This window comes from Protopterus annectens, chromosome 7.part1 (assembly GCF_019279795.1).
Source record: "Protopterus annectens isolate FY-2018-M chromosome 7.part1, PAN1.0, whole genome shotgun sequence".
Taxonomy (NCBI): Eukaryota; Metazoa; Chordata; order Ceratodontiformes; family Protopteridae; genus Protopterus; species Protopterus annectens.
This window is the reverse complement of record NC_056740.1, coordinates 3,548,002-3,563,374: the sequence shown is the minus strand read 5'-3', so window position 1 is coordinate 3,563,374 and position 15,373 is coordinate 3,548,002. Positions and strand designations below refer to the sequence as shown.

Below are 15,373 nucleotides of genomic sequence, written 5' to 3'. Positions count from 1 at the left end.
CCTTAGCTTGCAATCGAGCCTATCAATTTCCTAGATAATACAGGATGGCACCTCCTTATCAAGCCTGATATTAAAAGGGGTGAAAAAAATTTCCGTAACACATTACACAAATGCGCCTTTTATACCAATTGCATGTCTCATTTCATCTTTACCAAATATCAGTCTGACTAGGCCACTAAATTCATTAGTACCAGAAGATAAATAAAGCCCTTCCTTGCCATATCCAGCTTCGGGCTTTAGGAAAGTGGCTACACCCAGACAGTGTTTGTTTTTTGGGGGGTTTGCCCCAATATCCTCCTCTGCTGTAGATCTTTGCCCAACCACATAAACAAATTCACTCCCCTTCCAGAGGGGCTGATGAAATCCTGCCTGATCCTTGTGACAGTTTCCCTACTCCAGAGACAGAGATATGTGACATCACCACCCTTCCATTCCTCAGTGTAAGAGAATGGGGACAGGGCATCATATGCACTGCTAATAATGATTGGGGTTTTTAGGTAGAAGGAAAGGAAAACCATACACTTTAAGGATCTCATACTTTGTTTTAAAGGCCTTTCAGTTGAGATGATCTGTTCTTTGGTCACCCGGTCTAAGTTCATAGTGTTAGCAAACATAACTGTTAATAAATTAATAGATAACTTGTATTAATCTGTGGGACAGTAGAGTGGCACAGTGAGTAGCAGGATGGTCACTCCCTCTGTTCACGTGTGCTTTTTTTCCAGCTACTGTAGTTTTTCATCAACATTCCAAAGCCATGCAGCAGATGGATTGGTGACTCTTAATTTTGCATAGCAGATTGTGCAGTGTGTGTGTGTGTGTGTGTGTGTGTGTGTGTGTGTGTGTGTGTGTGTGTGTGTGTGTGTGTGTGTGTGTGTGTGTGTGTGTGTGCGTGTGTGCATGTGCATATGTGTGTGTGTGTGTGTGTGTGTGTGTGTGTGTGCGTGTGTGTGTGTGTGTGTGTGTGTGTGTGTGTGTGTGTGTGTGTGTGTGTGTGTGTGTGTGCTTCACAATATTGGATGGATGGATGGATTGATTGATTGATATCTACCTCCTTCTGTTTCACTAAAATTTTTAATCCATTTTGTAATACAAATTTCCTGCTAATTTCAAAATGCTTGAAGAAAGTATGTGGGTTTCATTAATACATAACAAAAGATAAAAGCTTCTCAGTTAAAAGTAAGTTATCCCACTCTCAATCTCCCAATAACTTATGGACCATCTTTCTTGAGTTTTTTGACAGCTGTGACCATTTTCCTTGCCCTAACCCCAGTTACTTCTCATCAAAAAACATAAAAGGGGAAGAAACTGAGATGAGGGCAGATGTACTTCTCTTTATGGGCATTCTTCCATCAGCTGAATGGTATTAGGTAAGCTGTTATAAGATGCAGTTGTTTTCATGCAAACCAGTTGAAAATATGATAATGAGTGCAATGTTAAGGAATACTAACAATACCCATCTACAACCCTGGCTGAGACTTTCTTTGCAATCTCCTATACTAGTCTAAAAATACCCCTCTAATTCAGTTGCTTATAAGCCATTCCTGTGGTGTACAGGGATAAAGCCCAGTCAACCCAGGTTGAATTAGTGACTCAGGCAACTGATGGGGTGGCGGGGGAGTGATTGGCATGCCTATCCTGGAGGTTGGGCAGCCCCATGGACATTCCCTTGACAATCCCTGGTGGAGGCTGGGGCATTATTATGTGGGAGTGGGGTCTAAGGGGAGAAAAAGGGCAGTGGGCATGGTTGAGCTGCAGAGTTCTTGGAATGATATGCTGCAAGCCCCCATTACATGCCTGCCCTTGATGCAGACCATGAAGCCATACACTGGAGGGGGATGAGAACTGGAGTAGGGCATAAGGGAATCCTCTTCCCGAATCAATGTAGGACAGCAAGACCTCCCATGATTCCCTTAGGGTCCTCACTGACCCCAGCAAAAATTGCACCTATTGGACCGGGGGTGATTGTAGAGCTGTTAGACCCAACAAAGGACATGGGGCACTGGGACATCTGTCAAATATGACAGAAGGAGAGGCAAAAGATACATAAAAAAATTCTGTAGTTTATGCTTTACTTGATCCTTTGGTTCTAGCATATATTAATAGATAAGAAATCTAGGTAATCTTTTTATGATTTAAATTATTTAAAAGCTGTTCTCCCTCTTCATTCTGGTATTTATTGCTCTTAAGTGCTACTAATACTCATTTAATTTTAATTCACTTTTTAGTTCTTTTTTTCATACTACTGCTGCTGACTTCAGGTTTCCAATACTTGATCCCAGTTATCCACTTCCACAGTTCCCAGTTGCCATACTAGTGACTCAGTGTGACCCAAACTGGGAAGGTTTCCTATCTGGGAGAGCACACCCTGTTCATGACACACTTATTAACTCTGTGACAGATCTCAAGGGGACTGCACCTATATGCATTCTGTGGATCGAATAGGTCAATAAAAACCATTGTATTGCAGCTTGTGGAGGATTTATTTTACCTAATCCTCTACCCATTGCTCTGACATCTCTATTTGCATAGGTTGGGTGATGAGAGGTATGGTGAGCATATAGCACACACTAGCTTCAGGATATACCCACCTACCTCACTTCTGCCTATCCCCCAAGTGTGGCCCACTAAGACTATGAGTCCCAACCTCCAATAGAGCTCTTAGCATCAGGCCCAGAATATTCCCTCTTCCAAAAGATAGCCACACCCATCCTCCCCTGCTGGTCCATCAGGTGCCCAAGAGCTGCCAATCAAATCTGGGTTGCCTGGGTCATAGTCAGGGTTTATCCCTCTTTGTCACTTGAGTGAAAATTCATGTTTTTATTATATTCAGTATTACTTGAAGTGCTGATTTTTTAATATTGACCAAATATTGACCAAATAAACTTATACAGAATATTCTGAACTGACTTTTTTCTAGCAAAATGAACATGCCAGCATACTCATATTTCTTGATCTATTCATTTAAAGGACAACAATGGGATATTAAAGCAGATTGCTCAACCTGCTGTCTCTTTTAGTCCTTGTTCATTGACACAGCCTTGAAAAATCACCCATGCAGCTTTAAAAACTAATCCACTCAACTGTTCCCTGTTAGGCTTCCTACCTTTCTGCACTGTTTTACTTTCACTTTGAAAACCAAGTTGAAAAACCTTTAGCTGGCTCTGAAATGATGATGTCACATCTGCCAGAGATCTTGTTCTAGCTACCGGGACATTCCCTCCCCCAAAGTGATATAATCACCGCCTGATTTGCATGCTGTATAGAAGAGCCAGTGGACCTCCCACATTGTGATGTCAGAGCTGCCTTGCCCAGCCCACTCTTAACCTAGCAAAAATGTCAAACTATAATCTCACTTTTCTGAACAGCCCTACCGATATGTGACAAAGTACAGGCAGAAGCACAGTAACAGCTGCAAAAACTAAGAGTATAAATTTGCAATGACCATGCGTAAACATTAATTGTATGTTTTTACATAAGAAGCAGATGTCTGTCACAATTAAACCACAACACTACATCAGATTACAAGAAGTATGCAATACCATAATTTTATTAAATTACCACTTAAAAAAAGCACGTGGGTGCTGTCATGCAAGTCTGTGAAATATTTTGTGTTTATAGTGCATCATTTGTTAGCTATTTAACCAAACAGGAAGGAAAATAAGTGGGAGTTTGATGCTTTGCAAAACAGTGATTATTCTCAGTGCTATGGAGCTTGGTTCTAAATTTGACAGGAGGAGTGCAACAAAAAAGGTCTCCCACTGTAAGGAAGGAAAGGCTGACAAGAAAACAGTACATTAGTCTGGTCACCTGCTGTGAGCTGTCAATCACATGCAGATAATGGGTCAAATTGCCCTTAGCTCTTTGACAGCTAGGGAAAGTAGGTGTGAAGGGGGAGGGGAGATACCTTGAAGAACTAGATTTCAGCCTTCACAAAAAAATCAAGTTAGCATTTCTAAGAATAAAGAGCAATAAAATGCACTTTTCAGTTCTGTTCTGTAGCATTTGCACTGCTTGTATTTGAAGTAGTCATTAAAAAAGGATAAAATTGCAACCAAAAGTAGGTGACTAAAACACAGCAGTGAATGTCTATAAAAATCAGTGCCCTGACAGGAGCTTTAGGGGAAAATGTGGCAGATCTGATGCAATTTGTTGGGGACAAACTATGCATTCTGGGATACTTAGAGGCAGACTAAACAGTCAGAATTATTTCAAGATGCCAGACCCCATGTGGTCAGAGTCAGAAATTGCATATAAAAATATCTGAAAAGCTCTAAATAGTCCCAGAGTGGTGTTAAAATGTAGGAAACATCAAACCATGATGAAATAAATACATGTTTTTTGAGTCTGTGGGTGCAGTTGTCCTTTAAGGCTAGTGGAATATAATATACAGTCTATATGACATTTCTATATTGTAACTCTTATTGTTATATTTTTAATTATTGCTTCAGTATTATTAGTATATAAAATCTGCAGAACTTTTTCACTCAGATGGCAGTCAACAAAGACTAGAAATTACATGCTGCATACATATTCATCATTATTACTTTATCTCCATTAGGAACTTAAAGCAAAAAATGGATGCTCGGAACAAATTATCTCCAATGACATAAATGGCATTGCTGTGTCTTTGAATTCTGTGCTGGAATTAAATGCTAATGATGAGGACAAAGATGATCCAGAGAAGCTTAGCCTGGCATCCCTTGGGATTGAAAAACCTCACATTCACTCAGTCATACTAGAGTTCAGCACACTGAACTATGCAGATACTGTCTGTATAAAGGTTTTAAAAAATGTAAGTAAGACATGATTATGTGGTTAACTTTTATATTTATGGATGAAAAAAGCAAAAGAAATTGAAGATCATGAATGCCTGAATATACATTAAATATATATTTTAAATATTGCTTTTTCTGAAACTCTAAAGCTATAATGAGATACTTTTTGTCTCTATGAACACAGTGTACCACTACCATCTGCTTGTTATGAAGTTTATGCTTGCACACTTTTAACTAAAGTAACTAAACTGCCCAAATCCAGTAAACCTTGTAATTCATTCCCCCAAATTCAGCAAGCAGCCGTACAAGAATAAGTTATTCCTGCACGGCAGGGACCGTTCCTGTTCAGCACAGCAGCACACCATTCATATGTATGAAGGTGAGCTGCCATGCTCTAAAACGGACATGGTTCCATGTACGAATGCAGGGGAGTTGTCTGAGAGCAGAGCTCTCACAATACACATGCCCCCTGCACTCCAGAATTGCCTTTCAGCAATTTAAAATGAGTGAGAATGCTTGTAACATCCCCAACTCATCAGGGTAAGAAATCTGGTCAAAGCCATAAGGGACAATCATCCCTACCAAGCCAAATGTTGATAGAATAACAGATGTAGCATAAGCACATAGCACACACCTTCCAAGCCATCAGAGTAAGGAATGTGGACAAAGCCATCAGGGGCAATTGTCCCACAAAGCAGAAAGTTGATAGAATAACAGGTTCAGCATTAGCATGGATATTCTGAAGGGTACAAATAAAAAAACACAACAAATATTTTTTTTTTTTTAAACATGCAATAAAGTTTAAGTGTAGCTGTGTGGGTGTGCCTATTGCTTAGGTATGCTTAGTCCAGCTTAAACAACACAAGAAGTTAAATAGCAAAAGACATCTAACATAAGCAGTACTGCAATAGTGTAGTAGTCAGAGCATGTGCTTAACAAGCAGGCATTTCCAGTTCAATCCCCGCTGTAACCAAATTGCATTTGACATGTGAAAGCAGTACATAAGCATATTTTTTTATAATTAGCTACTAAATAACATATATTTGTTAACCAGAGTACTGTAGTAGGTCCAGATGTAAGGTGTCAGTTTAATAAAGTTGTGAAAAACCCATATAAACACAAATGCCCCATACAATATAGTCACACATGAATAAATGTAATAAAAGCACACTTGGGGATGTCAGGAACAGTAAACAAATATATAATATGTAATGCATGATAAATCAATCCCACACAGCAGATAGTCTATAAAATAAAAAACAAGCAGTGCTAAGCACTGTACAGCTCTGCTTACCAGGTGTAAGCATTGTGTAAATATGACTGCTAAACAATGAGTACCCCAGCTAAGTGGATTGGCCCATTGACAAGTAGTACTGAACCTGCCCTTTAAGCACTACCAACCTTAGCTAAGCAGGTTTGCCCATAGCTTAGCTTAGCTCAGCATATTCAAAACTGTCCGATCATGGCAACGAGCAGGAAGTCAGCCATATTTAAACACCACAGGTGGAAATACAGCTCATAACTGCTTGCAGCTTGCCACTGTAGGCAGTATGGCTGGTGTTGGTGAGAGCATGCGCTTCCGGGTGCAGCACTGGGGCATACAGGAGTCCAAGGTCATGGTAGGACTCCTGGTAAAAAAACATGACAAGAGACTGCTGCAGGGCCAGTACCAGGGCTCCCAATATAAAGTAGAAGCCTGGGACTGTCTCTCCCGTGATCTCACCAGTGCCATTGGTATCCCTCAAACTGGTGAGCAGGTCTGGCACCACTATGCCGACTTAAAGTGGAGGAAGAGGGAGCTTTTGGATGAGTGGGTCCAAGAAGCAAGGCAGAGGGGTAAATCTTATGCAACATTCAAATGACAAATTCACCACCGTAACAGGTACAAGCAAGCAAAATCTGAGGGTAATGTTACTCAATGCTAGAAGTCTAAACCTCAAAATGCACTCACTTGAGGCACTCCTTAAAATGGAGAACATCAACATGTGTGCAGTGACAGAGACCTGGTTCAAAACTCCAGAGAGCACCCCTGCATTACCAGGCTATAATTCATACCACACCTTTCGGCCACCTAACCCGGGACGAAGCACTAAAGCTGGAGGTGTGTCCATATTCATTAAGGATATCCACACCTCCAGGCTAGTTGCACAGGATAATGCATCTGAGATTATCCAAGTGCAACTAACTCTGGGCAAGACCAGAATCCAAATTGTAGCTTGCTACAGACCCCCACCATGCCCCAGGATTCCCACTCCTCATTTCTTGATACACTGGAAAATATTAGGGTACAACCTAACACCCTAATAATGGGCGATTTCAACTACCCCACAATTAACTGGGAAAACTACTCATGCACCAACTCTTTTGCTCAACATTTTCTGGAATTCATAAATTCCAATGCCTTGGATCAACTTACTCACATCCCCACCAGGGGCAGCAATATCCTAGACCTGGTCATTACCAACATAGGCGACTGGTGTTCCACACTAGAGATCAATTCCTCATTGGTCAGATTCAACCACAAGCTAATCACCCTAGACATCCACATCCCGCCCCCACCCCCCATTAGGGAAACCACTGTAAAAAACTTCTCCAAAGCCAGCTTCACACTTCTTAAGACAGAAGTGGCAAACTTCATGACACCCATGCAGATGGACAATAGAGGTACGACTGCTGAATCCTACACAAATGCACTTTATAAGCACTTACACAAGTGCATGGATCATGCTATCCCTAACAGAACCAAGATGCTATCCTCCAAAAAAAAGGAAGCCAATCTGGTGGTATTCTGCCATAAACAAACTCTACAACAGAAGAAAGAAACTGTTGCAAAAAAGAGTAAAATCCCATGACTGGAGGAACTCCCTGGTCAGCCTCCGTAAGAAGTTGAGATCCCTCATAAAATCCTCCAAAGCTAGTTATGAAAACAAAATTGCCACTGACTCTAAAGACAACACAAAGCATTCTATAGTTATGTCAAGAATCTCAATGGCAAAACTCAGATCTGCTCTGAGTTACAGCACAATGGCACTAAATATACAGAAACAACTGATATTGCCAACATCCTGGCAGATAGGTTCAGTGCTAACTTTACCCCCCTCTCACCCCCTAGAGGGCCCATCTCTACACCAGAAGAATGCAAAGTTCCTGTAATCACGGCTGCACAGGTAAAAAACACACTCTCCAAAGCCAAGAACACAGCATCCATGGGACCTGACAATATCCCAGGCTGCATTCTACATGAACTACAGAACGAACTAGCACCCTACCTAAGTACCATGTTCAGTCATAGCCTCACCTCAGGCTTTGTGCCCACTGAATGGTGCACCACGACTGTTATCCCACTTCAGAAAGGGGGAGCCACGATGGACCCCGGGAACTACCACCCCATTAGCCTGATGAGCCTGGTCTGCAAGGCCATGGAACATATCATCATGGAACTCATGAACAAAAACATTGGTAATCTCCAAACTCTGGACCCCACCCAGTTTGGGTTTGTAAAAGGCAGATAATATCTCCTAAACCTGATAGACTTCTTTGAAGCAGTCAGCAAAGCCATAGATGAGGGTAAGTTGGTTCACACAGCCTATCTAGATCTTGCCAAGGCTTTCAACACCATCCCCCACTCTGGAATTATAGATGAACTCACTAAACTAAGTATAAATCTCTATGTCACAGGATGGGTTGCCAACTGGCTCATGGAGAGAACCCACACTGTGAAAGTAGCAGACTCCAAATCCGACTTCAGACCAGTGACAAGTGGAGTACCACAGGGTTCAGTCCTGGGTCCTCTCCTGCTTGGTATCTACTTCTCTGAAGTACAGGCTAACACAATATGTCTTTGGCTAATGAAGTTTGCAGATGAGTGCAAACTAGGAGCCATAATCAAAACTCCTAACGATGTGGACATCCTACAAAAGGGCCTCACTGCGACAGATGCCTGGTGTCAAAGCCATGACCTGAAGCTCAATGCCAAAAAGTGCATAGTCATTCCCTTTGGTAAAAACTATGTACCCATGAACTACCACATAGGTTGTAGTCTACTTAACACTGAAAGTGTGATAAGAGACCTTGGGACACAGGTGGACAGTAGTCTCTCCTTTGATAATCACATTGTCACAATGGTCAGGAAATCCTTCTACATGGCACACCTCATCTCAAAAGGTTTCACATCCAAAAAAAAGAGGTCATTGCTCCCCTCTACTTATCACTCATTAGACCCATTATAGAGTACAGTGCCCCTTTTGGTATGTACCTCACAAAACATCTACAACAACTGGAAAGGGCACAGAAATACCTCACAAAGAGGATTACTGACTTCAAACAGATGCCCTACGCAGACCGTCTCAAAAACCTCCAGCTTTACTCCGTCACATATCGCCTACTCAGAGGCGCTCTCGCCTAATGTACAAAGCTATGTCAAACCCAGAGCTGTTGGACATGCTCCACTTAAAGAAATCCCAATCCCTCTGAGCTACACGCTGTAGGGACCTAAACCTTGTCACCACAATAAACAGAACATGCTGGAGGGATAGATTCCTGTCCCAGAGACTTCCCATACTCTGGAACAGACTACCTATCTATGTCAAACAGAGCTCCTCATTAGCACTCTTCAAGAAAAATATTGATGATTGGATGGGAAATAGGAAATTCACCCCGGGGATCACTTCTGTGGCTCTGCTCGACAGGGGCACAGGAAAATAATTTTCTTGGGTGCTGAACGCCAGGGTACCTTTTTGGCTAGGCTTATATAAGCCCTAGGGCCAATAGCCTAGTATCTACCTATGAACCTATGAACCTATAATGTCCCAGCAGCGTGTAAGTATTCATATCAATAACTGTTTACCAAAGTCCAGCCTGTGTATGTGATGGATAGGTATGCTTAAATATTTCTCTATTCCCTTTACAGCTGCAGCTGAACAGGCTGTGAATCAGGAAGCCCATGCCAGTAGGTTGCAAATGCTGCATCGTGAGGCTGGTGAGTAACAATCCTGCTTGTAGTAGTCATACAAAATAAATATAAAGTAGCAGAAAGTCACCTGGCAGTATAAAAACTGTGTATGGGTTGTACTGAATAAACCAGACAATATGACAGTAAAATCCTGGACTGGTTGTGTTTACTCTGATATTGTATGGCATTTAGTGTTGCATTCTCTGACTAGTAATGTTGTGTTAACCACTGTTACCCACACTGTGCTACATAACAAAATATGCATAGGAATGTCTGTATAAGACTGTTGTAAGTACAAGGTCAGATTGTACAACCAAGAGAAACTTAGACAGAAAACACTGAAGGAACAGACAGCAGTATCTAAATAGCTCACTCTGATGAAACACAAATTGTTGTATTGACCATGAAGGTGCAGTGGTGGCTGCCCATGGGTGGGGTCCTCAGTACCACTGTTTCCATTCGGGGGGTCATGGGCTTCTGATTTCCAAACACCCCTCCCCATCCATGGTGTTTACCCCCCACATGTGTCATATACCGCCCCTTTATGCTGTCTTGTCTATCTTGTCTGTCTTCTTACCCAACCTACCTCCCCAAATATACCTACTATCCTTCCACAACATCCCACTCTCACCTTAAAAAAAAACGGGCAATCTGTTCCCCCAGAAAGATTTCACCCCATATATAGCTGTCCATTTCGCACACGTGTCCATTGTACACATGTAATCTGGTCTAATTGGCTACACAACACATTACTGTTGTCTTCACACCTCTCTCAGGGGTTTGAGTGCCCAAATATACCTCCAAATTCAGTATATATGCACAACTGTTGCTGTAAAACAAATGGACAGCTATGGACCTTCCCTACACCCATCCTGCACATCCCTAGCTACTTTCCCTATCATCTTTCCCTCTTTGTACCCCCTTTTTCACCACTTTCCTATCACCCCTTTTTTCTTTTCTTTTAAAGAAATTAGCATGGGGGTAAGTGGAAGTAAGCACTTTTAAGCAGTAGTAAGCAGGATTAAGCCTGTTTGTGTGGTTCTAAGCAATGTCCACACAGATTAAACACTTTTAAGGCTAACTGTCTGTAAGTATATTTAACCGGAGGTTAGCATTGTTTACCACTGCGCAAACCCGCTTACAAGTGCCTTAATCACTCTGTATCCAACAGCCCTTGGTCTGCCCAGCAACAAAATAATTAGCCCATGCAAGTCTGAAACCCAGGACCCTGCATACCATAGCCACAAGAAGTTACCACTAAACCGTAGATAGGTGCAATGCTTTCTCAAACATATCATGAAGCACAGTCATTCAACAGTAGGGAAAATGTATTTATATATGTATATGTATATATATATATATATATATATATATATATATATATATATATATATATATATATATATATTTATATAGATACATTAGTAGCAATAAGTACCTAGGTAGGGGTTCTACTCTCAGTGTTGCCAAGTAAGTGTGTGTGTGTATGTGAAGGGATCTGCTTCACTTTGCAGAAAATATATGTTTTAGGAGATCATTTGTCCGAGAACTAACTGGCAAAAGGTAACATTTCAAAGCAATCATCTTGTGGAAATACATTCAATCAAAACTAGTAGTGGATGTGTAAATGCCCTCTTCCCCATTGTATAGCTGTACAGTGATACTGGAGTTGGTATATATACATGGGTGTGGTTGTTGTGGGCTCAGCCTCCCACATTGGCGTTATTGTTGTGCATATCTCCCTGCTTAGTGTGCCGTTATACTGTAGTTTATGTTAACAGGTTAAGTAGTTGTTAATCACACTATGTGTGTTTCTACACCACCCCACACCCTCCAAAGTGAGGGGCTGTGCCACCCACACCAGCACACCTATGTTTACCAACTCCAGGATTGCACTACATTGGGGAAGAGGACATATACCCTGCCAGTACCATTGTCAATGATATTAAACTGGCGGACTGATTATTTATTGATGTGATGTTTTGGCAACTTTGTCTTGGTGGAATTACATAGGCCAACATGAGTTCACTGCAAAATGAAGTACATCCATGTGAACAGTATATTGCATCAATACCAGAGCCTCTGTGTGTGTGTTATTCACAAACATTTGGTGTGTACCACCCAGTACACTTACCATTGTCCACTGTAGAAGAGCTGTTTACATCAGCCACCATGCACTCACCTGTATACACCTCTCAGACCTATCAGTCATGTGGCACATGCAGTAACTTTTATACAGACCTGTTACCTGTGTTCAGCTGTACCCGGGATATGACACAGTCAATGTGTCACCACAGTGCCACACCCCTTGTAGGAAAGGACAGTAGACCAACATACTGTTAACACATAGACACCTAGAACACAAAAAGAACACATTATGAAGACCACAATCAGTGTTAATAACAACTATAATGCATCATGGCTGGACAACTACACACCCTGATGTGTAAGCATTAATCATTCCAGCTGAAAACATGTTAAACAGCATTACATTGCTAAACCTTAGTACTTTCACCCTGTGCACCAGGGCCATATTAGCATGTCCCTGCATCGATGGTATGGATGACAGGGATTTGGCACAGGTATCATCATATGCACAGGGTGTGTTGTGGGTTTGCCAGAGGCCTGGGCTGAGCTGTTTGGTTGACATCATGTGTGTGGGTTAGGGGGTTCTTTATTACATGGGCTGTGCAGATGTGGTGTGTGTAGGTATAGCGGTGCCCTAGCTGTGTTGGTGATGTGTGTTTGTGTATATATGCACACATTTCTACCATGTGGCTGCCCTATACAGGAGTTTATTGGATGGCTACAGACTGTACATAGCAGGGTGTACAGTTCACCGTGTCTGGCCAAGGACACAGGAACTGTGCCTGCCAGGGGTTACACTGACACTACCAGGCAGAAGCCCAGATATGGTACTCTCCCCTGATTATGAAACTTGTCCACTGGATCTGCATCCCTCTTGGGACCAGCCAGGACCACATGCATGTGGCCTGCTGTGTTGTGATATGAACAGCACCCCCCCCCCCCGAGGTGCTGGTACTGCCACTACGGGAGTGGCTGTGAGTTGTTGCACATCCATGGAGACCTCCACCTGTTGGTGTTGCTGACCTACGTCCATGTGGCTGATGCCCTACTCCCACTACATGCTCTACCACAGATGCTACATGGTCGAGTATTCCCACCATCTCACCCAACCGTCTATCCATGAACTCTGCAAAATAACGGTGGGCACCTGCAAGATCATGGATGTTGTCATGTACAACAGGAAAAGTAGTCCTATGGAGCCTCAGACTATCTCTGGTGTAACATTCCATACATGCCTGTGCCTCCATGAATGCCCGAAACATGCATCTGGTGACACCTGCTGTGGCACTTCTGCCAGGGGCATGAAGGCCAGCATCCCTCCTATGATCACCCCTATACATTTGCCTGTGTGGTACCTCGTCAGTAATCCAGCTATGGCTGCTGTGTACAGACACACTTGCCATAGTCACCACACTTTCCTGTCCCATGCCACCACCTGCCAACTGTCCCTCATCTATGGCCACTGGTGATGGGGTATGTATGGGCACTGTGACTGTGTGCGGGGATGGGGTGGATAAAAGTGGATGTCAACCAATGGCACAGAATCAGCCCCTGACAACCCTGCCTGTGCCTCACTATGTCTATCCTCATTGGCAGAGTCTGTATGGACACTGGTATCAGTTTGCCTGCAGGAGGGACCCTGACCCACTTCACCAACTGTGAGGGGCAGACAGGAAATTTAAATTAAGACCTGTACATTATGGTTTACTTCTACACACACACACACGCATACACACGCGCACACACACACACACACACACACACACACACACACACACACACACACACGCACACACACACACACACACACACACTTACAGGTGAGGTGGCACAAAGATATTACACAGACCTCTCATTACCCAACAGTTAACATGCATGACATATGGCACTCAACAGCATACACTGCAGCCATACTCAATCCCTGTTACCAACATTATACATCTCTGTGATGCATGAGTTGTGTTAGTAGGTGATGCCCCTTCCCCTGGAAACACACTGCACCCATGTACACAGTATTGCTGTGCACCTGTACATCACATTGGCATGTACTGTGCACCATACCTCACAAGTGTACACACCATTGCTGAATGTGTATATGTGTGACAGTTATGTTTGCTCTGTTGCTCACAGCCCCTATGTGTTTGTCTGACACATACCTGGGATGATATGAGGACTGATGTCAGTAATTAATGTCTGTCCTTTGATTTGCAGATCTCATCATCAGCAGTGCATGTATGTGCAATAAAATCCAGTTACACTGACAACCTTCAAAGCTTAGTATGGATATGAGGAATGCACACACCTTTGTTGACATGCCAGCCTCTTCTATGATATGCAATGGGGCCACAATACTGCATTTTGTTAACATTACACACACCTGATATGTGACATATGACCTGTGCAATCCAATGTAGTATCAAACAAATGTGTTAGTTGTACAGATGCTGAATGAGATGCATACAATATGTGGTTTGCATAAGTGTGCACACCCTTAACAAAATAGTTTCTTGATGCACCTGTTAAGTGAACTACAGCAGTCACTATTCCTGGAAGGGGTATACTAGCATGGACCATCTTTACTTGCCACTATTTGGTTACTCTGCCCTACAAATGTCCCCCAGTTCTTCCAGATTGCAAGGTCAGCTCATGTGCACAGCCCTTGGAGGTCACACAGTGGCTTCACTATTGTTGTAGAGTCAGAGTTATGTCTGGCACAATTCATAGCCTTCACTGTGTTCAGATACAGCCATTCATAGCAAGCTTTGGGTGTATGCTTCAGTTCACTGTTGTGTTTCAAGCTGACACACCTCCCCATCCTCAGCAGTATTGCAGATGCTTGACAACTATGGGCCACACGAGTGTTATTTTGCAGTGTTCCAAATTCCAAACACCATGTGTATCAGCCTAGTTCCAGATAATGAACAGCAACCTAAAGGTGTACACTGGCACCAGCAAGCTGAATATTGGGGATGGTGGCCCTGGGGTGGGGTGAGGTTTTGTTTGTGCACCACATGTATTTTTATGAATACTGTCTGTAGATTTGAGCCTTGGTCTCAAGACACCATTCCACATTGCAACACATGCCTTTGGGAGACTTGATGTTATGCTTATGCCACCTGTAGAGAGCCCTGGATGATGTATCATGTGGGACAACTCTTCTGCCTGATTACCCTAACCCATAGGCCACACTTATGCAGAATCCAGGCAATTGTTGACACAGATACTGCACAGGCAGTACTTGCTAGACATTCCTGTAAGTCCCTCAGTGTTGCTGCATGTTTCTGGGCAGCCTCCATGACCAGTTTGCAACATGTTTTGTCATCTGTCTTGGATGGGCATCTGTTTATTTTCTACATCAATGTTGTCCCATACTTCATACACACATACATGACTGTCTGCACTGTTTCCCATGGTATATGCAATGGTGAGGTAAGGCTACTTTTCCCACTCCTGAGTGCTACCTTTTGGATATGAGATCCACTTCATGGTTTGTAAGATATATGCAAGCCATGGCTGCCTCTGTTGCAGGTGAGTGGACAAATGTCATAGACATACATCT

General features: G+C 42.7%; 1 protein-coding gene across 1 annotated transcript in view; it reads left to right on the top strand.

Annotated features, from left to right (window-relative positions):
• LOC122807521 (solute carrier family 26 member 6-like) overlaps positions 1-15,373 on the top strand; it is a 1,069,142-nt gene that overhangs the window by 989,430 nt on the left and 64,339 nt on the right. The window contains exon 16 of the mRNA XM_044078446.1: positions 4,559-4,792. Within this exon, the coding sequence (XP_043934381.1) occupies positions 4,559-4,792 (234 nt within the window). The remainder of the gene's footprint in view (positions 1-4,558; positions 4,793-15,373) is intronic.